Here is a 24,048-nt window from a genome sequence, read left to right on the forward strand (position 1 = left end):
TGCTGCCACCTCCTGGGATGGAGCCCTAAGGAGCCTTAAAGAGACCCTATGCTTCCCCCACTTTGGCTGGACTCACAGGTAAGACCCCACTCTCCACCCCACCTTCCTCCTCCATGTTCTCCCCTCGCGGCAGCCTACGGAGAGCAGCCAGGAGCTGTCAGGGGTCGCTAACCATAGCAGGACGGAGCCGGTAGAGGTGGAGTCAAGATGAGGGAACGGCAGCCCTGATGAGGGCACTATGGAGGGGCTGGGACTCCACCCCAACTCCTGTGTCACTCACCCAGGACTCACTTCCCCCTTGCCCTGCTGGCTGCCTCTGCTGTGATTTTGCAAATCCCCATAGATAAAGAGGTGGCTTTCTCCTTAGTCTGGCCTAGAGTCCCCAGGATTCCCCCAGAGCATAAAGCCCTTTTCCCATGAGGCCCCCCTCTCCTGAGTAGGGGGGGCACCCCAGCTCTGCTCAGACAGCTTCCTCAGCGGGAATGCAGTAGAGGCTTTGCCAGGAGGGTGGAGTCAGGCAGCATATCTCAGAAAAGGGGCTTCTGATCCCTGCTTCAGAGCCACCACAGAGAACTTGTTTCTAATGCAGATTCCCAGGCCCCAGCTCAGACCTGAATCTCCGGGGCTGAGGGCCAAGAATCCACTCTGTAAACAAGCAGCTCAGGGATCCTGAGCTCTCCCTGAAGTCTGAGACTCTGGGTGGTGGAACAGGAACAGGTGCTAGACAGACCTGTGCTCTAATCCCAGCTCCATCCCATTAGCCTTATGATTAGCTGAAGCCCTCAAAGCCCCAGGGCCCTTGTTTATGCGGACAGTCATAGCAACTACCTTGTATGCCTTATAAAGGGGTTGAATTAGTCAATGCCTGTAAAGCCCTCAGCACGGTGCCTGGTGCAGGAAGCACTCAGCAGATGTTAATGGGGCACCACGACTCTGGGCGTGCAGGCTGAAATGCCCCATCCCTCACGTGCCCCAGCAGAGCACAGGAAGGAGGGTCTGCTCTACGCTTCACCTTTGCCAGTGGGAAAGTTCTTCTGGCTGCTAGGGCTCCCTGGGTACCAATTCAGGAGGCTGGAGTAAAGGGGGAAGGAGGTTAAGGAGCACTGGCCTCAGGGCCCCTGCCTGTGCCCACCATCGTGGCCTCCCCCCTGCCCTGCCCCCACTTGACCAGTGACAGTCTAGAGCCCTCCCCACCTGAGTCCACGCCCGTCCACTCCACCTCCCGTGGGGGGCTCAGGACAGCCTCTGGAATAGGCTCCAGCTTCACCCTTGGCCGCTGCTCTTGACCAAGTTCAGGCTCCAACACCTCTTGCTGCACCATCCCTTCAACCTCACTTGTTTCTGAGCCTCCAGTTGCTCCCTTCCAGTCCATCCTTGACACCTGCACCAGCCCGATCCAAACACAGGTCTCATGGTGTCATTTCTCAACTTGAAGACACCAACCAGTCCACGTTCTCGCTAGATTAAGTACAGCTGTGGCATTTGAGGCCCTCGACCAAAGAACACTGTGGGCATCTCAGATCTTGTTGCCCATTTCCCCACCTCAGCAAGTGGGGTCCCTTGGTCAGCTGGTCCTCCCTGGACACCTCTGGCCCTGGGCCGTCCCTGTACCAGGCTGCACAGAGAAGCAAAATAAGTAGCCCCAGTCCCTGCTTTGGGACCACCCCCCCCCCCCATCTAGGCAGGAAACCATTGCAGTTAATGGGTTAATTCTAGGGACTTCCCTGGCAGTCCAGTGGTTAAGACTCCACACTTCCACTGCAGGCGGCACAGGTTCGATCCCTGGTTGGGCAACTAAAATCCCGCATGCCGTGCAGCGTGGCCAAAAAAAAAAAAAAAACAGAGCTAATTCTAAAGAAGGTGTGGGACAGAGGCAGTTGAGGACAAAGGAGGTTCAGAAGGGAAGCCGTGCCTGATGGTTCAGCCCCTCTGGCCAGAAGACACATGCTCCCCCTGGGACACGGACCCAGCCCATGAGGCAAAGCCCACGAAGTGCTCCCTGCAGGGCCTGGCCCATCGCAAACACTCCACGCCAGGGGCCAATGGCAGGGAATGCACTGAGTCACACAGCCCTCGGGGGGATCCCACCTCTGCTCCTCAGTTCCTAACTCTGAAAGTGGAATTAAGATACCTAACTTGCAGGACTCTTCTATTAGAGCCTGGGTGGCCACCAAGGTTTTGAAAAAGGGACACTTGTACAACCAGCCAGAGACACTAGAGAACACACCTCCCAAGGGCCTCCCCGCCCCGAGAGTCAGGCCCTCAGATTCCTGAAGCCGAGGTGCCCAGCAGCACAGCTCCTATCAGAGGAGGGGAAAAGCCAGGGCTTGAGGGAAGGGAGGCTGACAGGATGCAGGCACTGGCAGCTGTTCCCACACACAACCAGGCACCTTCATTCCAGCCCCAGACAGAGGAGCCAGAGCCTCCCTGCAGGGACTGCGCCTGCCTGGCAGCTGCTGGGCTTCTGCAGGCCAAGGGGAAGGAGGACAGTATCCCCCCCGCACACCTGCAGTGCTATCCCCTCAGCCAGGCTCAGCTCCACGCCAACCTCCCGAGGGGCCAGATCCTCCTTGGACCTTCTCAGGGAGGCAGCACAGAAAGGCAGGCAGACGGGCTGTGGGAGGAGCATTGCAGAGGGAGCCTGAGGCCTGACTGCGTGCCGTGCACCGGTCTCAGCCTCTCTGGGCACATTTTCTTCCTCTGCCAAGCTGGACACCGATGCCCACCCACCCAGCCCTCCTTGTTCTATGTGCTTAGCACTTAATTCCCCAGAGAGGGGTTTTGCATGTAATTTAAAGGGCTTTGAATGCCCTCAACAAAAAAGCAAGATGGTGGATATCCACCCTACCACATCCACTGGGGCCCCTGAGTGGAAGGAACGGTGAAGGGGGCCTTATTGCCACCACAAGAACCTGGTTGGAGGTCTGTGAATTTGAGGAAGTCTCTTTCCATCTTAAGCCTCTCTTTTCTCACCTGTTAAATGGATTTAAATGCTGTCCTGACCTCTTTCCAGGGCTGTTTCAAGCCCAGTAGAGCAGAGTGAACCAGGCTCTGACACTGGTGGCTGGTAACACTGAGCAAGCCAACACCTCTGAGCCTCCATTTGCTCATCCAAACGCAGGGAGAGGAGGGGGAAGCTACCTCTCAGGAAAGCTGTGAGAATTCAGTGAGATTGTGTGTAAAGCTCCACTGCAAGAGCCTCACGCCCCATAGCCATTCCCTCCTCCTACCCTAAGCGGTGCCCTGGACTCTCGCACAAGCGCATGCCCTTCCCTGCACCTGGAACCCCCCTCCCACTTCTACAGCTGCTGAAATTCTGCCCACCTTTCAAGGCCCTCCTCCCACCCCCCACCATGAAACTGTCCTAATTCCACCTCACAAACAAGAGAGAGGGTTTCTCCCTCCTTTGGGTCCCTTCCTGATGGTTCCTTCCTTCCAACATTGATCCAGCCCATCTTGCACTGCAGTTATGTGTGGGTGTGTCTAATGCCCCCACAAGACTCCTTGAGAGCTCCCCACGGGCAGGTCACACAGACTGTTTTTACTCATCTCCAGATTCCTGGAGCGCCAAGCACATAACTTAGCATGAGCTGGGTCTTAGGGAGGTCCATAGGCCACGACAAGGACTTTGGACTTTGTTCTGAATAACTAGGCAGGGCGAGGGCGGTTGGAGAGCTTTAAAACAGGGGAGTGACATGATCTGAATTATGCTTGGACACTAGGTTAGGTCCCCATCCAGAAAATCTCCTCCTGCATTTGCTGTCCAGGCCTAACATTCCAGAATCGGTGCACAATTCCCTTTATGACTCAGTAACCGTCAAAATGCATACAATCCTTATATGTAAGCTATATCTCAATTTTAAAAGTTTTAAAAATAAAAGTAAAATGTTAAGTGCAATTTCATGCTGGGAGAGATCAAAATAAAAGCACCCCCTTCCTCGGGACAGGATTCAAAAGTTGTCCCTCCACACTATGACCCAGGCTTCCAGACTGGGATGCAGTGGCTGGTGAGCTCCCATCTCAACCCATCCTCCATCTCACCTCCTTCGTTCCCTTTGGATAATTCTACACCTATCTGTGTTCCTGAATGTAAGCTCCTTGGGGGCAAGGGCCAAACATGACTCATTCCATATCTTTCCTTCCCTAGTACCTGCCATAGTGGTCAAGAAATAGCTGATCATTAAGATAGTCACTTACACCTTAGCATGAATTAGAAACATCAGCTCCTTCTTAAGAACAGACTTTTCTAGGGAAAGGCGACAGCAAGCATAAGAGTCCAGGGAGCCATGTGGGTTGAAGAGACAGCACAGGGAGAACCAGAGTTGTAGACCACAGTCCTGAAAGAAGCCTCAAGTGGTCACCCCTATCTTTTGGAATCCATTTCACCACAGGTGAATAGGTAATATATCATTCCCATTTACCCAAGAGAGGTTAAATAATGTATCTAATGTCCCTCACCCATTAGTAAGCCATGAAGACAGGGCAGGAACTCAGGTTTCCTCACCACAGGACCAGAGTTTTTCCATTACTGTAGAGAAGGGGGCACACACTCTGCCCACTTAACAGTTAACTCTGTGGGACTGGCCCTGGTTCCAGGGGTGACAATGCTGAAGGGTCCAGGATCCCAGCACACTGGGGGGCGCCGAGTGTGTGAGTTGGGGTGCCCATGGGTATGAACTGCTAAGAGATGGCATCAGCACCAAAGGCCTGTGCCAGCTTCCCAAGGTAACCAAGGCTAAACCAGGACCCTCATGTACACATGCCCCTGGTCCACCAGCAGTAAGATGGGTGCAGGCACAAGTGCACACCTGGGGGCAGGGAGGGGGCACAGTCCCCCTCAGAGCCCTGGGGATGCCGAGCAGCAGAGGGGCCCAGGGTCAGTCACCACCCCCCCTACCCCGTCCCTCCACAGCAGAACACCAGCCCAGGAGTCCTACAGTGTCGGGGGGAAACATCTCTAGTCACAGGCTAAATGTCTTTAGTGACAGAGAAGCAATCACAGGCTGAGAAGGACTGTGTTTGTTTTAAGTAAAGAAGAGTACATTCAGGCAGGCTTGGAGGAAACAACAACTACAACCCCGCATCCAAGATGGCTAGCAGTTTAACTGAGCCACGAGGCACATTTATTTTGTTGATTTGGGACGGCAGGGCCTAAAGTGATGAGACTTGGCAGGCTCTCTCTCCATACACCTCAGGGAGCAGGCCTTTCCCAGGAAGCAGCCTGAGGCTGGGGAAGGAGAATGGGGTTGGGGGGTTGCCTGTCCCTGCCTGAGCCTTTATACAGTGAAGACCCACCTCCAACCGGGAGGGGAGAGGGGGCAGGGTGAGGATGGCAAGAGATAAGGGGAGGAAAGTGACCTGTTCTTATAAGTCAAATCCACACAGCTAAGCACAGCCATGCACAGGTTTTTCCCTTATAAACACCCTCCTGATGCTGAGGGGGGCCTGGGGACGGGCCCAGAGGGCATGGGTTCTATCCCCTCTTCTGGCCTGTCTCCTGCAGCCTCCTCCATGCACTGAAGCCCAGGGCTGTGCAGCAGCCTCTCTCCTTGGACCTCCGCTGGGCCCTGGAGGGACCGGGCAGAGCCCCTGGGACCATGGTTGGACTGAAGCCTTCAGAGGTGCCTCCCACAACGGCTGTGAAGTTCCTGGGGGCGGGCACAGCGGCCTGCTTTGCTGACCTCCTCACCTTTCCACTGGACACAGCCAAGGTCCGCCTGCAGGTAGGCGCCCTTTGGCCGAAGGTCATTATTCCCATCAGCGGAGGGGCTGAGTTCTCCACCGGGGCACCTGCAGTGTCTGCCCGCTCGCTCTTCCTCACAGCGGACCCTGAGCAGGCCACTCACCCCACTGCCCACGACCCTGCCTCGCCACCTCCCCATCGCCATCACCCAAGACCAAAAGATCTTAATTCCTTGGCAGGACATGCCTTGCCCTACTTTGTAAGCCAAAAAGTGAGAAGTAGAAGTAAGGAATTACTGGGTGAGCTTGGGCAAGCCACTGACAACTTGTACCAAGAAAAACAATCCACCCTCTGTTTTCCCTGAGGATCCAACACCACACTGTGTACAACAGTTTGTGGGCTGGAACTTGCTACACAAAACTGTCACTTTTACTGGGTTGTGACCCAGTGATCATGCTTGTTCCGAGGTCCAGCCCCAAGCAGGCCCCCCTGCACACAGCCCCGTCCACCCCCCACCCAGCTCCTCACACCGCTGCGGGGTGTCCCTCAGATCCAGGGGGAGAACCAGGCGGCCCGGAGCGTGCAGTACCGCGGGGTGCTGGGCACCATCCTGACCATGGTGCGCACCGAGGGCCCCCGCAGCCCCTACAAAGGCCTGGTCGCCGGCCTGCACCGCCAGATGAGTTTCGCCTCCGTCCGCATCGGCCTCTACGACTCCGTCAAGCAGTTCTACACCCCCAAGGGATCGGACCGTGAGTGCCGAGGGGGTGGGCGGAAGCAGAATCTAGGCTGTGGGTCAGAAGACCAGGGCAGTGCAGACTCAGAGGCAGAGCTGGGGCGTGAGAAGTTGGTAACATGCTCATGAGAAGACTCTGAGCCTCCGTTAAGGAGGCTCTGGAACCTTGGCCCAAGAGAGGAAGGCATCAAGCAGGGGAAGCCCCCAGAGATCAGCATCAGGCCCAGAGAGGTGCTGGGTGGCGGAACACTGGCCCACTCACTCTCCTCCCCTCCAGACTCCAGCATCACTACCCGGATTTTGGCGGGCTGCACCACCGGGGCCATGGCAGTGACCTGTGCCCAGCCCACGGATGTGGTGAAGATCCGATTTCAGGCCAGCGTGCACGCTGGGCCCGGGAGCAATAGGAAGTACAGCAGGACAATGGATGCCTACAGGACCATCGCCAGGGAGGAAGGGGTCAGGGGCCTGTGGAAAGGTAGGTCTGGACTCCAGGTTCAGGGGGTCTTGGGCAGTGATTTCCCTACCCTAGGGCTAGAGCAGGGAACTGGGCAAGGGGGGAGCTCCCAGCACTTGTATTCCAGCGACTCTAAAGGAACATCCCAACCACTGCAACATCCCAGCTGACCCGCCACCCTGCCCCAAATTCAGTTCAGTTTGCCAACTCTTCACCATGCGCAGGACTGTGAGGGAGAGAGAAATGAATAGAAGACATCCTCGTGGTTCTCACAGTCACACAGAGGAGAGGGGACATGTCAAGGAGCAGCCATTCCACAGGGCAGGATGTGCTGGGTTCACGTGGAGGGGCAGGGCCGGAGGCAGGAGAGGCCATGCGGGCTGGGGGTTGGGGCGGGGGGAGGTGACACACAATCTGGGCCTCAAAGGCTCAGCAGGCTCCCAGCGTGCAGAGAGGGTGGGAAGGGCCTTCCCAGCAAAGGCCTATGAGGGGTGACTGCAGGGCATGGAGAAGAAACAGAGGCCACTGGGGGAGGCAGCTTTGAGGAGGGGGCTTCCTTGGGAACAAGGCTTTAGGGTTCCCTATGTGTCTGAGTGGTGGCCACCTTGACAAATGCTGTTGTCTCTCCCACATGTGGCCGGGGCTCACGTGAATCTTGCAGAGGAAACAGTGACCCAGTGAAGGTTAAAGGCAGGACACCTGGGTCACAGCCTCACTTGCTGTGTGCCTTCCTGGAGCCCGGCCCTCATCTGTGAAACCAGGGGGGTGGTCTTGACGCTCTCCAAGGGCCCTGCCAGGACTACATCCTGTCACTGTTCCAAGAGCCTAGCCTCCCTCTCCCAAAGAAAGGCTTCCTTTTCTGGCTCTAGCCAGGTCTCAGGGAGACATATGTTAATTTTGATAGATATTGCAGATTATGCTCTGAAATGTGGCCCAAACAAACACAAGAGGGCCTCTCTGTTTTTTGTCTCTAAGATGGACATAGATAACCTGAGAGTTTTTAAACATCAGAAAGGAAAGTATGGAATCTGCCCACCTGAGGTGGGCTCCTCTGAGACCCCTGGAATGGGGCACCATGTCCCCCCACCTGGGGCCTGTGCCCTTGCAGCCAGGGGGTCCACTTCTCCTCTTCCCCACTCATCAGCCCCACCCCCTCCCTGACAGGAACTCTGCCCAACATCACGAGAAATGCCATCATCAACTGTGCTGAGATGGTGACCTATGACATCATCAAGGAGAAGCTGCTAGACTACCACCTGCTCACCGGTGAGGCCCTGGGCTCCAGGCAGACGGCCCTCCCATAGCAGAGAGGGAACCCGGGACTCCAGAGAGTGGGCACCACCCACGGGCAACTGGGCTTTAGAAAGAGTAGAGGGAGGCGCAGTGCCCAGCAAAAAGTGCCCAGTATATCATTATGATGAGTAGGAAAGAACCCCGGACAGGAGGCCAGATACCTGGCTTCCAGCCCCGTGCCACCTCTCCCCATGCACCTTTAAGCAAGGGTCACCTTCTCTGACTACAGTTTCCTCCAACTAGGTGGTTGGACTGGATTACCTTCCAACTCTGGGACAGCCCAGTTCTGTTTTACACGTCCTTACCAAGAGGTCCGCCCTGGGCACTGTGAGAGATTTGGAAAACACTATCCTTACACTCAGGGAGTTCACAATTTCATGAGGGACAAACAATGGACACATATGAAACAGAAAGCAAGGGCACTCCTCATCTCACAGCCCAATATTTGCTCTTCCCTAACCTGCCACAGACAACTTCCCCTGCCACTTCATCTCTGCCTTTGGAGCTGGCTTCTGTGCCACAGTGGTGGCCTCCCCAGTGGATGTGGTGAAGACCCGGTATATGAACTCACCCCCAGGCCAGTACCGCAGCCCCTTCGACTGTATGCTGAAGATGGTGACCCAGGAGGGCCCCACAGCCTTCTATAAGGGGTGAGCCTCCCCTCCTGCTGCCAGTACTCCCTCCTAGAGAAGCAGGCCTCCCTCCCCACCTCCCTTCCTCCCCCCATGTGGATTGTGTCTACCATGGGTCCACCTGGAAACACACTGGTGAACAGCACAGGTGTAAATGCCGCAAAGGACAAGTATAAAGACCTACGGAAATGATTTTTAGAAAGAGTGGACCAGATCTGATTTGGAGAGTCAGGGAGGCTTATCCGAAAAAAAAGGTGTCTAGGCATAGGTCAAAGTGCCATCCCCAAACGTCCTGGGCAGGGGAGGAGGAGGGAAAGGTGGTTGGTAATCCTGAGACTTTTCCCTGAACCCCTGCCATCACTGTGGATCACCACAGTCAGCAGCCCAAGTGCCCAATGTGCTTCATGTTTTCTTGCTTCTCTGCCTTGGCATTTACTGTTCCCTCTGCATGGAATGCCTTTCCTGCGCCATCCACATGCTCTACAACTTAGCTGTCCTTCAAGACTAGTTCAAATGCCACCTCCTCCCTAACACTCTCAGGTGTAAATTTTCCCCCTCTGTGAACTTCAGCGATACTTCCTCCACACCATTTTTATGGGATCTACCACTTCCTACTTTGTATCAATATTATAACATTTGTAAGTTTAAATTATCCCCCATGCTAGAGTGCAGGCTCCTTGCAGCCAAGGACTGTGGCTTATACAGTTGACCCTTGAACAATGAGAGGGTTAGGGGCATGGACCCCATACAGTTGAAAATACGTAGACAATTTATAGTCGGCCCTCCATACATGAGGTTCCTCCGTTGCCATGGTTCCTCCATATCCCCGGTTCCACATCCACAGATTCAACCAACCACGGATCCAACCAACTGCAGATCATACAGTACTGTAGTATTTAATATTGAAAAAAGATCTGTGTATAAGTGGACCCTCACGGTTCAAACCTGTGTTGTTCAAGGGTCAACTGTATACATCTTCCACATCCCAGAGTCCCCAGCACCAAGGCAGCACTCTATAGTGTAGTTATTAACAATCATCGTGACTGCTAAGTCCCTAAGTATGAGGCCTTTTGCTAAGCACTTCACAAATATTATCTCACCCCCATGAACTGGGCCGTGTTCTCCACATTTACTGGGGAAGAGACTGAGACTCAGAAAGGTCATGGAACTTGTCCCAGCTCACAAAGTTTGAACGGCAGAGCCACGGCTCAAACCCTGACCATCAGATACCACCCACATCGTCCATCCCACGCTAAGCTCTTTGCTTGGCCCTCTTACCTCCACCACTGAAGATAGTCTTCTGGTGCCCAGCGTTAGATTGGGCCCAACAAGCAACCACGTTCTCGACCCTGGGATGACGTCACAAAACTGAGTTCCAGCTGACAGTTCTTTTCCTGTAAGTGCCTCCATCATTTCACTCTTCAGCTGTGGCCACTTGTCTCGGTTTGTACTTTCACTTGGCAAACATTCACTGAGCATCTTGCGGGTGCTGGGCCCTGTGCTGTGCTTCCTTTGAAGAGCAGCCAACCAGTAAGGGACATTTATTGAGGATTTACTAATACCGAGCCTGGTGCTATGTGCTGTACCTTAACTCATTTAATCCTCTCGACAACTCTGTGCGGTAGGTGTTGATGTCCTCATGTTACAGGTAAGTAAGCCGAGGCTGAGAAAGATTAAGTTCAAGAAGCTGGTCCAGCTAGGACGTGAATCCAGGTCTAACGCCAGAGTGCACGTTCGTGGTCCCCGTGCTATACGCCCTGTGAGGGGCCCAGGCTGAGGGTTCAGGAGAGGCCTTGGTGGGAGGTTCTGGTGCCCAAGCTGAGTCCCACGGAGCCAAGAGCGAACAGCCCGGTAAGGAGAGAAGGAGATATTCCAAGCAGAAGGAGCAACATGGGCAAAGCTGTGGGAGGAAGCGTCTGGCAGGAGCTGAGAGGACCAGGAGGGGATTAGCGGAGAGAGAGGCTGAAGAAGAGCGGGGGCCGGGCCGCTCCCTGAGTCTGCGAAGCACAGCCGAGGGGGGGCTCTCGCCCGGCCGCAACACCTACCGCAGGACTGGCAGGCTCTCCGGAGAGTAGCTAAATTTGGTGTCACGTTGTTTTCGCCCTGGGGGGCCTCCAGCTGGAGGCCGGGGTCTCCACATGGGTGGCCACTCAGCTTGTAAATGAGCCCAGAAATACCCAGCAGCAGAGTGGAGTCAGGTGGTTTTAACTGAGCTACTTAACCTCGGTTTCTGAAGAGAAAAAACTGGCAACAATCATAGCTACCTGATAGAACTGTGAGAATTAACTGCCTGACACAGTAACACGGCTCAAAATGTTAGTTTTCTTTCCTTTCCCAACTCTAGCTTCTGCCTAAATTCCTTCAGCAGAGAAGAAAATGACTGAACTATCTCAGAAAATGCTCGTGACGAACAGAAGGCTGGTCCTGTGGCACCAGCGCCAAGGGGGGAGCACATAGATCCATGCAGGACTCAAGTCCACCCACCTGACCATGTGGTTGTTTCTCTCATCAGATTTACACCCTCCTTTTTGCGTCTGGGAGCCTGGAATGTGGTGATGTTCGTCACCTACGAGCAACTGAAACGGGCTTTGATGAAAGTCCAGATGCTACGGGAATCTCCGTTTTGACTAAGACAAGGCCACTTGGTACTTAACTAGGACAAAACCAGTTAAGGATGGAATAAAGCAGCGGGTCCACACACACAAGGACGTAGACCCACACATGTTTACAGAACTGTTTACTTGCTGCTGACTCAAGAAATAGAAGAGGAGGAAGGACTGTGGTCTTCAGTCCTTTGTCTTAAGAACACCTTTGTTTTGCACTGACAAAATGGAAAATAAATTACATTAATTTGTGAAACCCATCAGGATGGATGCCTAACATTTAGGCAAGGAAAAACCGATCCATTTGGATAAAACGGAAGTTTGCAAACTTACGTCCCCTGAAAAATCTGATTAGACAATGAATTATAAACAGGAAAGGGACAGGAGTGGCATGCGATTCACTTGGAAATCAGCTAAGGAGTCTAGAGGGGCACCGCCAAAGCAACACAAAGCTTTTGACTGCAGCCTTCGGTTAGCCATGGATCATCAGCTATATTTGTAGCGTGCCTGCTGTGTAAAACCCACTGGGATTCCAGGAAACGTGAGAAGAAAAGGAGAAAACCTAGAACCTGTGTCAAAGGAGCACTGCTGAGCCAGTGTGAGGCTTAGACCCATAAATGTTTGCTGATGACACTGGAGAATCAAGAGGGCAGCCTCAGTCTTCTTTCCTGTAAAATGGGAGTAATAATCCCTTTCCTTCTACCTCACTTGGGGTGTTTATGAGGATCAAGTGAGAAGCTGGGCAAGAAAGTACATTATAAAAGCAAAAGCTCTGTACAAATGTAAATATAAGGACCATGCCTTGGGAAAGATTTTGTCAGTCAGTGAGGAAGTGCCAGGGAAGAAGTTTTTGAAAGACACAGTGGTCTAGAGGTGAGACCAAAGGAACCAGGGGTTCGGGGGCTAGGGGTGACAGAGAATGATGTGCAGCTGCGGGAGCCCCCCACTCCCTGCTGGACCGTGAGGCACCTTGAAGGGTGTGGAGTTTTGGGACAAAGAGATAAATACTGGGCTGAGAGCCTAAAGTACCAGGACTCAGAATTTTTGGAAAATTACTATGACTCAATAAAGGAATTTACACCTTGAGTGTGGGAATGAGAATAGCCACTTTTCCGCCTTCTCTTTCTTGGATGGAATCACCCTTTCTCGCTTCAGGCTTCCTGTGTCAGCGCTGGGCCACACCTGGCCCACACACATACACTGCCTTCTGCCCTTCTGCAGGCTGGCTGCTCTGTCATTTAGGGGTTCGGCTCCTCCATCTGTAAAAGGCAGGCTTGAACCAGATAACCTCCTTCTGAACTTAACTGGCTGTATTTCACATTGATAATTGGGACCCAGAATGCCAGACTTTCTGCTTCTTAGCAGCCTGTGTGGCTCTGATGACAGAACTGGGTTCAAACCACACACACACACACAACTATTAGCAACCTAACCATGGGGAATCCTTGCACCTCAGAGTCCTACAGAGAAGTGGGAATGACAATCCTCACTTTGCAGGAGGTGCTCAGTGATGTCATCCTTCCATCCCTACTCTGACTCCTCTGCACCCTGGGGAAAAACGAACATCCACTTTCCGAAATCAGCACTTTCCTAAATCTAAATCATAATTTTAGAGCATCTACATATACGAAGTGGAAAGTCCAAGCAAAAGCAAAAAAATAAAAATTATTTTGATTTAATGTCTGGTTCGGCTTTCAAATAAAAGCTATATTTAAAACTTTCTCTTTCTTTTGACTTGACGGCATGTGCAAATCATTTTTAAACACTTGGTCTTGATTTGTAAGTTCCTAGAGGCCAAGGACTATGCCTTCCATGAGTTTATATGTAGCAATATTAACCCATCATCTATCCAGAGTATACTATTCAGATGATGCTGCTGAAAGAGAGGGGATAAATGCTTCTGAGAGATATTTTGATTGAGATCAGAAGCCTAGTGACCTCCAACTTCAGGCTTTTGGGAGAGGGAAAACAAGATTGGTAGGAGGTCTTCTGAGGTTTTTCTGGGCAAAATACTAGATCTCTTTCCCCACTTCTTAAAGGCAGAGGTTGAACCAAATGACCTAAGACTAAAGTTCTGTGATTCTAAGAACTAAGAGCTTCCTCCAAGCCACAGGCATTCCCTTCCTAGTCCTGCCTCCCAATTTCTGCCACCAGGAAGCCAGGGATGCAAACTCCTGAGGTCAGATCACCAGCTGAGGCCAATACCCATTCCCCCACTGCACCCTCACAGACACCTACCTCCATCAAGTCATTCAAAATGTTACTGAACCAAACTTGAATCCTCTCACCCACACACAGTAAAGCTGATCTACTGACACTGGGTTGTGGTGAAGGAAAGTATAGCACTTATTGCAGGGCACCAAGCAAGGAGTTCAGGAAAGCTAGTACTCAAAACATGCGAACTCCCTAATGGTTTTTTTGTTCTGTTTGTTTGTTTGTTTTTGGCTGGGTAGAGTCTTAGTTGTGACACGCTGGATCTTTCGTCGCAGCACACAGGCTTCTCTCTAGTTGTGATGCACGGGCTTGTCTTTAGTTGTGGCACACAGGCTCGGTAGTTGCAGTGCATGGGCTCTCTAGCTGCAGCACGCGGGCTTAGTTTCCCTGTGGCATGTGGGATCTTAGTTCCCCGACCAAGGATCGAACCCGCATCCCCTGCATTGGAAGGCGGACTCTTAACCACCAGGGACCACTAGGGAAGTCCCCCCCCCCCACCAGGGATTGAACCAGTGCCCCCTGCAGTGGAAGCACAGAGTCTTACCCACTAGACCACCAGGGAAGTCCCAGCAAAGCATTTTTAAAGGCAAAGTGAGGGAGGGGCATCCCAGGGTCCGTGAACAGCTTGTGCACAATTCTCTGATTGGTTGATGGTGAGGTAACAGGACGATGTCACAGGGGTAACATTATCAGTCCTTAGGCGCCAGTAGGTCTGGGGGCTATGGGCTCATCATCATCAAGTAGTTAATTTCTTCCATTTGGTGGGAGTTTTAACATCTGTAAAACTACTCAGGAAATGTGCATCAGATACGATTATCTAGGTACTTCACAGAGGAGCTAAAGCAGAGACTATAGGAGAGGGGTCTGTCCCAGGAAGGCCCCATAGGGTCCTGCTGGGTTATAGAAAGAAATCTGCTTTTTCACAAACTCTTCTAGTATATCAGGAAAAATGAGATCGTTTGACCCCTGACTCAGTCACATTAGTGACATGGTGGATTATTGACTTCACAGAAATCTTGTTAGTAAAAGTAATATTTTTAAAGGAATATTTTATTCAGGAGGAATGAATGTTAAGTAAGGAAATATAATTATACCTCTATAGATGAGTTAATTTGTGTCAGGACACTCTGAAAACTACAGAGCGCTATACAAACCAAAGTATTCATTGTGCATACATCGTTAGCCACACATTGTACAAGGTGCTGAGGTGAACGAGGCCCGTCCTGCCTTCAGGGAGTTCACTGGGGTGGTGGATGGTGGGGCAGGAGAGACAACGATACAGTGTGATGAGAGCCACCGTACGGAAATGCACAAGGCACTCGAGAGCAGAAACCCAGATGAAGGACACCTGACCTGGTTTGGGGCCCAGGAAGCTTCTTTGCAGAGGACACCTAAAGGACAAATAGGAGTTATCCTAGCAAAAGAGGGCAAAGTCATTCTAGGTAGAGGGAATGGCTTGTACAAAGGCCTAGAAAGAAGCAAGAACAAGGGGCATTCAAGTATTGCCAGCTATCAGCATGGCTAGGTTGCAGACTAAAGGGAAGCAGTGAGAGAGATGGAGATAAAGAGGAAAACAGGGGCCCTGAAAGGCTGGAGAAGCCACATATTATGGACTGAATATTTGTGCCCCCAAAACTCATATGTTGAAGCCCCAACACCCAATGTGACGGTATTTGGAGTTTGGGTCTTTGAGAGGTAATTAGGTTTAGATGAGGTCATGAGGGTAGCACCCCCATGATGGGATTAGCGTCCTTATAAAAAGAGGAAGAAAGACCAGAGTGCTCTCTCTCCACCATGTGAGGACACAGTGAGAAGGCTGTCTGCATGTCAGGAAGAGGGCCCCCACCAGGGTACCTAATGGATGGGCACCTTGATCTTACTTCCCAGCTTCCAGACCTTAATGAGAAATAAACTCCTGTTGCTAAAGCCACCAGGTCTGTGATATATTGTTATGGCAGCCTGAGCTAAGACACCACATTAAGGAGTCTGGAGTATTCTGAGGGTAATGTGGAGCCACTGAAGTGTTTTAAATAGGGATGACTGACTGCAGTGCAGAGAATGAATCAGTGGAGTGGACTCTGGTCACAGGAAGATAAAGCTGTTGTCATAACCCAGACAAGAGTATTGGAAGTGGGAGTTGAGTGAATAGAATAGTAATAAAATCAATAGAAGATTCCATCTGGAAGGAGTAGTGAGAAAAAAGGACAGTGCTCACATGTTCTAAGTAACTTAGAAATACCCTCAGTAATAGTCCCAGCAAATCATTTTTTGGCCTCTGAACCAAACCACTTGGGTAGTAGCAGACTCACCATCTCCAGCTCTGCCTAGGAGAGAGTTTTCTGATAATGAATCAAAGGCACAGATCTTGTAGTATTTATTGCTTTGCCGACTTCTGTTATTTGTTAAACATATGCTGGGTCTGACATACATAGGGGACTAAGGTGCCCCTCCAACAGGCTCCCACAACCCTGGTCACACTGTGCCCACCTGTCTGATGGTCACACTAGCCTATAAGTTCCTTGCAGGCATGAACAGGGTATTGTTTACATTTGTATCCCTTGCCCTTAGTAGAGTGCCTGGAATATTGCAAACTTTATGAGTGAATGAATGAATGTTTTAATTTTTAAAAATTGTAATAAAAGTCACATAACATAAAATTTACCAACTTAACTATTTTTATGTGTTCAGTGACATTAAGTTCATTTATAATGTCGTGCAATCATCCAACCCGAGAACTCGTTTCATCTTGAAAAACCGAAATTCCATACCCATGAAACAATAACTCCCCATTTCCCTCCCCCAGGAAGCCCCTGGCAACCACCATTATACATTTTGTCGCTCAATTTTACTGTTCTAGGTACCTCATATAAGTGGAATCATATAGAATTTATCTTTTTGTGACTGGCTTATTTCACTCATAATGTCCTCAAGGTTCATCCTATAGCATGTGTCAGAATTTCCTTCTTTTAAAAGGATGAAAAATATTCCATTTTATATACATATATCTGTATGCCACATTTCACTTATCCATTCTTCCATCAATGGATATACTTAGGTTGTGTCTACCTTTTGACTATTGTGAATAATGCTGCTATGAACATCGGTGTACAAATATCTCTCCAAGACCCTGCTTTCCATTATTTTGGGTGTATACCCAGAAGTGGAATTGCTGGATCAATTGCTGGATCATTCTGTTTTTCAATTTTTGAGGGACTGCCATACTGTTTTCCATGGCAGCTGTACCACTCTACATTCCCACCAAGAGTGCACAGTGTTCCAATTTCTCCACATCCTCACCAACACTTATTTTCCATTTTAAAAAATAATAACCATCCTAATGAGTGTGAAGTGGTATCTCGTGGTTTTGATTTGCATTTCCCTGATGATTAGTGATATTGAGCATCTTTTCATTTGCTTATTGGCCATCTGTATATCTTCCTTGGAGAAATGTCGATTCAAGTCCTTTGCCCAACTTTGAATTGGGTTTTTGTTGTTGTTTTTGAGTTTTAGTAGTCCTCTATATATTCTGGATATTAACCTCTTATGAGATATGTGATTTGCAAATATTTTCTACCATTCTGTAGGTTGTCTTTTTACTCTGTCGATTGTATCCTTTGATGCACAAAAGTTTTTAATTTTCATGAGCTCCAATTTGTCTGTTTTCTTTTTTTTTTTAATTAATTAATTAATTTATTTATTTTTGGCTGCATTGGGTCTTCATTGCTGTGCACGGGCTTTCTCTAGTTGCGGCGAGCGGGGGCTACTCTTCATTTCGGTGCATGGGCTTCTCATTGCGGTGGCTTCTCTTGTTGCGGAGCACAGGCTCTAGGCACACGGGCTTCAGTAGTTGCGGCACGCGGGCTCAGTAGTTGTGGCTTGTGGGCTCTAGAGCGCAGGCTCAGTAGTTGTGGTGCACGGACTTAGTTGCTCTGTGGCATGTGGGATCTTCCTGGACCAGGGCTCGAACCCGTGTCCCCTGCATTGGCAGGTGGATTCTTAACCACCGTGCCACCAGGGAAGTCCCTGTCTATGTTTTCTTTTGTTGCCTGTGCCTTCGGCATCACATTTAAGAAATCATTGCCAAATATAATGGTATGAAGCTTTTATCTTGTGTTTTCTTCTAAGAGTTTTATAGGTTTTTTGGGTTTGTGGTTTTTTTTTGGTCACGAGGCATGAGGAATTTCCCCAACCAGGGATCAAACCCGTGCCCCCTGCATTAGAAGCGCAGAGTCTTAACCACTGGACCACCAGGGAAGTCCATATAGTTCTCTAGATCTTATATTTAGGTGTTTGATCCATTTTGAGTTAATTTGTGTGTATGATGTTAGGTAAGGATCCAAGTTCTCTCTAAAATAAATAAATTTTTAAGAGCTAAAGAAAACCCCTTCCTAAAATAGAGCTTTGCCTTTGAGAGCAAAAAACAATGAATAATCTATTTTGGCAGAGGGGGTGGGGATCTCTTGAGTATTCAAGTATACATCTCAATTCATGTCAATGGAATGAGTATGAACCTTGTAACAAAAACCAAAGTTAGAATCCCAGTTCTGATACTCATTAGCTATGTGACATGGGTCAAATTCTTGGTCTCCTTAAGCCCCAGTTTATTTACCTATAAAACATGGGTAATAATTTGACAGAGAGCAAAAATCCACAGCTTTGTCCACTAAAAGTGGTAAACTTTGTAGGAAACAAACTGGATTCCTCATGCATTGTTGGTGGAAATGTAAGATGGTAGAGCCACTTTGGAAATTTTTGAATTTTTAAAAATACTAAATATATATTTACCATCTGATCCAGCCATCCTACTTTTAGGTATTTACCCAAGAGAAATGAAATCATATGTCCACACAAAGATTTGTACATGAATGTCAATAACAGCATTATTCATAATAGCCCCAAACTGGAAATATGTAATCCAAAAGCCCATCAACTGGTGAATACACAAACAAAATGTTCTATATCACTGTGATGGAATACTACTCAGCAATAAAAAAGGACCAGACTGCTGATTCATGCATCAACATGGATGAACCTCAAAAAACATTATGTTAAGTGAAAGAAGCCAGACACCAAAGACTACATTGCACTTATATGAAAATTTTAGAAAATGCAAAGCTGTAGAGACAGAAAGTAGATCAGTGGTCATCCAGGGCTGAGGTGAGAGAAGGAAATGACTGCAAACAGACACAACACAACTTTTGGGGGTGATGGAAGTGTTTTAAAACTGGATTGTGGTCATTATTGCACAACTGTATAAATTTACTAAGAATTAATTAAATCATACACTTAGCAATGAGTGAATTGTATGGTATTTAAGTTGTACATCAATAAGGCTATTAAAAGTGCAAAAGGTTATGAGAGTTCATGGCAGTACTACTGTAATAGACAAAAATTGGACACAACTGAAATGTCCCATCAACAGTAGAGTGAATATGCTGGATATACTCATACAGTAGAGACTATACAGCAAAGATAATTAAAGATCTACAACTTCATGTAACTTGGCTGAATCTCACAAATTTAATGTTGAGTGAAAGATAGAAAATAGTACAATTCCATGTGTATGATGTTTAAGAACAGGCAAAACAAATATTTGATGTTAAAAATCAGTATAGGGACTTCCCTGGTGGTCCAGTGGCTAAGACTCCACGCTCCCAATGCAGGGGGTCCAGGTTCGATCCCCGGTCAGGGAACTAGATCCCACGTGCTGCAACTAAAAAAAAAAAAAAAAAAAAAAAAAAAAAAGATCCTGCATGCCACAACTAAAATCTGATGCAGCCAAATAAATAAATAAATACGTTTTAAAAAATCAGTATAGTAGTTATTCTCTGGGAAAATAGTGACTGAGGGGCTTCCCTGGTGGCACAGTGGTTGGGAGTCTGCCTGCCAATGCAGGGGACATGGGTTCGAGCCCTGGTCTGGGAGGATCCCACATGCCGCGGAGCGACTGGGCCCGTGAGCCACAATGACTGAGCCTGCGCGTCTGGAGCCTGTGCTCCGCAACAAGAGAGGCCGCGATAGTGAGAGGCCCGCGCACCGCAATGAAGAGGGGCCCCCGCTTGCCACAACTAGAGAAAGCCCTCGCACAGAAACGAAGACCCAACACAGCCATAAATAAATAAATAAATAACTTAACAAAAATTAAAAAAAAAAAAAAAAATAGTGACTGAGAAGGGACATAAGAGGTTGTTTCTGCGGTGTTAATAATGTTTCTTTTTAAATTTTTTTAGCTTTATTGAAGAATAATTAACATAATGTTAATGTTTCTTGATGAGTGCAAATTATATAGAGGCATTCACTATATGAAAGTTTATCAAGCTGTACACTTATGATTTGTGCACTGTTTAATAAGTATGTTATACTTCTATAAAAATTTTACTTAAAAGTGCACTCAGGGCTTCCCTGGTGGTGCAGTGGTTAAGAATCCACTTGCCAATGCAGGGGACCGGGTTCGAGCCCTGGTCGGGGAAGATCCCACATGCCGTGGAACAACTAAGTCCATGCGCCACAACTACTGAGCCTGCGATCTAGAGCCCGCGAGCCACAACTAATGAAGCCTGCACGCTTAGAGCCCGTGCTCTGCAACAAAGAGTAGCCCCCACTTGCTGCAACTAGAGAAAGCATGTGCACAGTAACAAAGACACAACTCAGCCACAAATAAATAAAAGAAAATAAAAAAATTAAAAAGTGCACTCAACTTGAAGAAAGGACTACTGGTGATCTCCAAGAAGTGTGTGTGTGTGTGTGTGTGTCTGTATCTGTGTATCTGTGTGTTTGTAGGGATGATGAGAGGTGCTAGCCACGTAAAGATCTGAGGAAAAGTGTTCCAGGAAAAGGGAACAAGCAGTCCACAGGTCCCATGGGAAGGAGCTTGGCATGTTCAAAGAACAGAAGAAAGACCTGTGTGGCTGGCGTCAAGTGAATGAAGAGATGAATGTGAGATCATTCATTTATTCATTCATCAGATATGTAAGAGTTGTGCCAGAAGCTGAGACGTCAGAGGACAGCCAACTGTTCAGAAAGTTTGGCAGAGAAAGAAAGGAGAAAAAATAGCCACTGTAAAAAGAGTAGGAAAGTCCTGAGGGTATCTTTTAATTTATACACACACACACACACACACACACACAGAGTAGAAGAAAGGAAAGATTGAAGATAGGAGGAAAGGTCCTAGAGAAAACAGAAGAGCTTAGAATAATGGGTACAGGCAGGAGGGATCACTCTGGAAAGGATATGGTAAACCTAGAAATAAAACAGTCACATAGGCAAGAATTTTGAAATGGAGAGAAGCAAAATGAAGGCATTCTCCAATCCTTTCATTGAAATTTGAGGAACAGTCACATATGAGAGTAGATTAGTGAACCTGCATAATTATTTACAAGAATGATGATTTTAAAAGCTCTTTTTTCCTTAAAGTATAATTTAATGAAGAAACTGAGATCCTCTGATGCACCCCTGACACTGTTCTCTGCCGTGCTGAGCTGTCTGGAGCCCTCACCATGGGGCAGCCCAGGCATTCTAAAGTGTAAGGCACCAGGCCTCCAGCAGGCTCCCCACCAGCTGTCCCAGGGCCCTCGCACCATGGATAGGAAGTTCCACATCAGGCACAGCCACTCACGGAACAGGCTGCCCACCAACATGTGATAGGGTCTTGGAAATTCACAGAGGAAATACACAAAGCAGATTGTCCTCTACATACCCACAGTCAGTTATGATACAGAAATATAACTTAAACACGTCAAGAAAGATTGAATGCAAATACTTTGAGGAACTATTACAGTCGAGATTATTTCACGCTGTACATTTACCATTTATTGGGTATTATGCTAAAGGGTCTGAGGATAACACCATTATCATATTATACTGAGATTATAGAGGACATTATGAACAATGAGAAAAGTTATGCTTTAGGAGTTCCCTGGTGGCCTAGTGGTTAGGATTGCAGGCTTTCACTGCCGTGGCCCAGGTTCAGTCCCTGGTCTGGGAACTGAAATCCCACAAGTCGCCTGGCGTGGCCAAAAAAAAAAAAGGTATGCGTCATTGCCCAATTTTATTAGGGCTGACTGTCTACGTTTTCTTGGCATAAAAAGATAGCAGTACATTGATATTATGGATCAGTGTAGATCATCAAACTTTTTCTTTTTGAAATTTGAGGAATGGTCACATCTTCTACCAATAAAGCCAGTGGAAACTGCCAAAGAGGCATGGTGAGTGGTATAGGCTGGTCAGATCTCAAATATGACATAAAGATGTGCATTTTGCCTGAGAAATATACTCAACTCTCTGAATCCCTATATTACAATATGCTACATAGTTTATACAACAAAGGATTTATTTGAACGTGTCAATATCTGAATTTTATTCTCCTGAAGGTTTTGTAATGAATTGAGTTCAAGATGACTAGGTGAGTACTTTGAAACTTTATATTTCTTTCAATAGATGAGCATATTAATGTTGCAGAGCTTGCAAATGTCCTTGAGATAGACATACCACTGGCTAAGGATGTTTCCATGTATTGCTGCTTGGGCTTTGCTCCTAAGAAGAGACATAAGTAATAAATGTGCAGCAAGTACATTCATCAAGGTGCAATATTCCATCCGCAAAAAGATTTAAAAGTACTTTCCATCCACAAAAGATACTCTTTTTATTCGATATAAGATGGCAATGAAAGGGACTCCCCTGGTGGTCCGGCGGTAAAGAATCCACCTTCCAATGCAGGGGATGTGGGTTCGATCCCTGGTCGGGAAACTAAGATCCCATGTGCCGCAGAGCAACTAAACCCGCGCACCACAACAACTGAGCTCACGCGCTTCAACGAGAGAGCCCACATGCTGCAAACTACAGAGCCCGTGTGCCCTGGAGCCCGCGGGCCACAACTGCAGAGAGAAAACCTGCACGCCACAACTAGAGAGAAGCCTGTGCACTGCAACGGAAGATCCCGCGTGCCTCACCAAAGATCCCACGTGCCGCAACTAGGACCCGATGCAACCAAAATAAATAAATTAATTAAATTAAATTAAAAAAAAAAAAAGATGGCAAGGAAAGTAGGAGTCCTGAAAAGAAGTTTTGTCAGCTCTGGTACTGATAGAAATAGTCAAGATCCAGCTGACACAGCCAGTATAAGCAATTTGCATCTGTCTACAGGACTCACAAAGCGTATTGCTTTCCTATTTGACTCAACACTTTCCTTTGTAATGATGAGAAATCTCGTACCAAAAGTTGGCAGACTTTCACATAAGTCTCTGGACAGCTTCCTTACAGAACTAGAAAAGGTTCAAAACACTGATGAAGAAAAAGTGCAGACTGCAGAGATATTTTGATCAGGCACTCACTCTGAGAAACACCATACTGTCTCTGCATCATAATAATGATATAGTCACACAACTACATAGCCAGAACAATCAATTATGGTTTTCTTCTGAATCTCTTAAAAGGTGTGAGAGCCTTGTTGATTCGGACCCTGTGACTCGCAGCAGAGTTCTAAACAAAATTACACATGGCTTGTTTCCATGGCTCCTCTCATTAATGAATACAGCCCATCAGCAATAGTACTCCTCAGAATATTAGACCAGTTATCCAGAAGCCACTGCTCAGAAGTCAGATCCCTATTTCTTTTACTGGCCAAAGGTAGAAGACTTCAAAAACCATCAGATATATTTCAGAGCTAATACTGAGTATTAATAATGTTTTGGAGTCATAATCCTGAAGTAATTCCTACTTCAGATTAGCTCAGATGTTAAATGATGGGATGAGAAAAACCTTTTTCATTTGATTAAAACAGAACTATAAGGAAAGTTTGCTGTATCAACATGGATGTTCATAAAACATTGAAAATATTAAGGAATAAAGTGGGCTTGCAGGGATTTCTGTGAATGTGTCACCATATCTAAGCTTCTAGTCAACGTGTAAACAGAAAACTTGATGCGTCTGATGAGAAAGGAGAACCTGATTTACCGTATTTAACTTCTGGCTCAGAGCAAATGAAGAATCCTGTGAAATGGTCACTGAGGAGGCAACAACGGATTCAACAACAAACACAACTCCGATGTTGCCACAACAAAAGTGACTGGCTTTCTCTTAAGCTGTGCTTTGAAATTCCACCATTTAGCTCTGAATTAAATGAGAAGTTTGTAGGAAAACTGCTACATACAACTTTTGCAGAGAAGAAAGCCTTCAAAGACTCTGACATTCCAGCATAAAATTCTCTCTACATGTCCTTAACTTTGTTCACTCATTCAGGGAAGGTGCTTCAACACTGGATATTCACACTGAGGCCAGCTTTTTCAAGTCCACTTTACCATCTTATGCTGATACGGGAGTTCTACTTCTTGTAAATTAGAGATGCCATCGTATCAGAATGGTTTAGAGTATCACCTTCCTCACTTCTCACTGCTAATCTTCATTTGCAGTAATTTAGTTACACCATTTGTTAT

At 48.0% G+C, this 24,048-nt stretch overlaps 1 protein-coding gene and 1 pseudogene across 4 annotated transcripts; both read left to right on the plus strand.

Annotated features, from left to right (window-relative positions):
• Window positions 1-5,597: 5,597 nt before the first annotated feature.
• LOC133099294 (putative mitochondrial transporter UCP3) lies at window positions 5,598-11,428 on the plus strand. 4 transcript variants are annotated; one of them, XM_061202873.1, is made up of 6 exons: window positions 5,598-5,723; window positions 6,234-6,439; window positions 6,704-6,897; window positions 8,041-8,142; window positions 8,639-8,819; window positions 11,314-11,428. In XM_061202873.1, the coding sequence occupies exons 1-6, from the start codon at window positions 5,598-5,600 to the stop codon at window positions 11,426-11,428; spliced, it is 924 nt and encodes a 307-aa protein (XP_061058856.1). The 4 variants fall into 4 exon arrangements, with proteins under 4 accessions (XP_061058856.1, XP_061058855.1, XP_061058857.1 ...); XM_061202872.1 differs by having other exon boundaries at window positions 6,234-6,435; window positions 6,697-6,897; XM_061202874.1 differs by lacking the exon at window positions 8,041-8,142 and having other exon boundaries at window positions 6,234-6,435; window positions 6,697-6,897.
• A 3,496-nt stretch (window positions 11,429-14,924) lies between these two features.
• Window positions 14,925-24,027, plus strand: LOC133099863 (protein FAM91A1-like; annotated as a pseudogene).
• The last annotated feature ends 21 nt before the right edge of the window (window positions 24,028-24,048 follow it).

The sequence above is a fragment of the Eubalaena glacialis genome, chromosome 10 (genome assembly GCF_028564815.1).
Source record: "Eubalaena glacialis isolate mEubGla1 chromosome 10, mEubGla1.1.hap2.+ XY, whole genome shotgun sequence".
Classification (NCBI taxonomy): Eukaryota; Metazoa; Chordata; class Mammalia; order Artiodactyla; family Balaenidae; genus Eubalaena; species Eubalaena glacialis.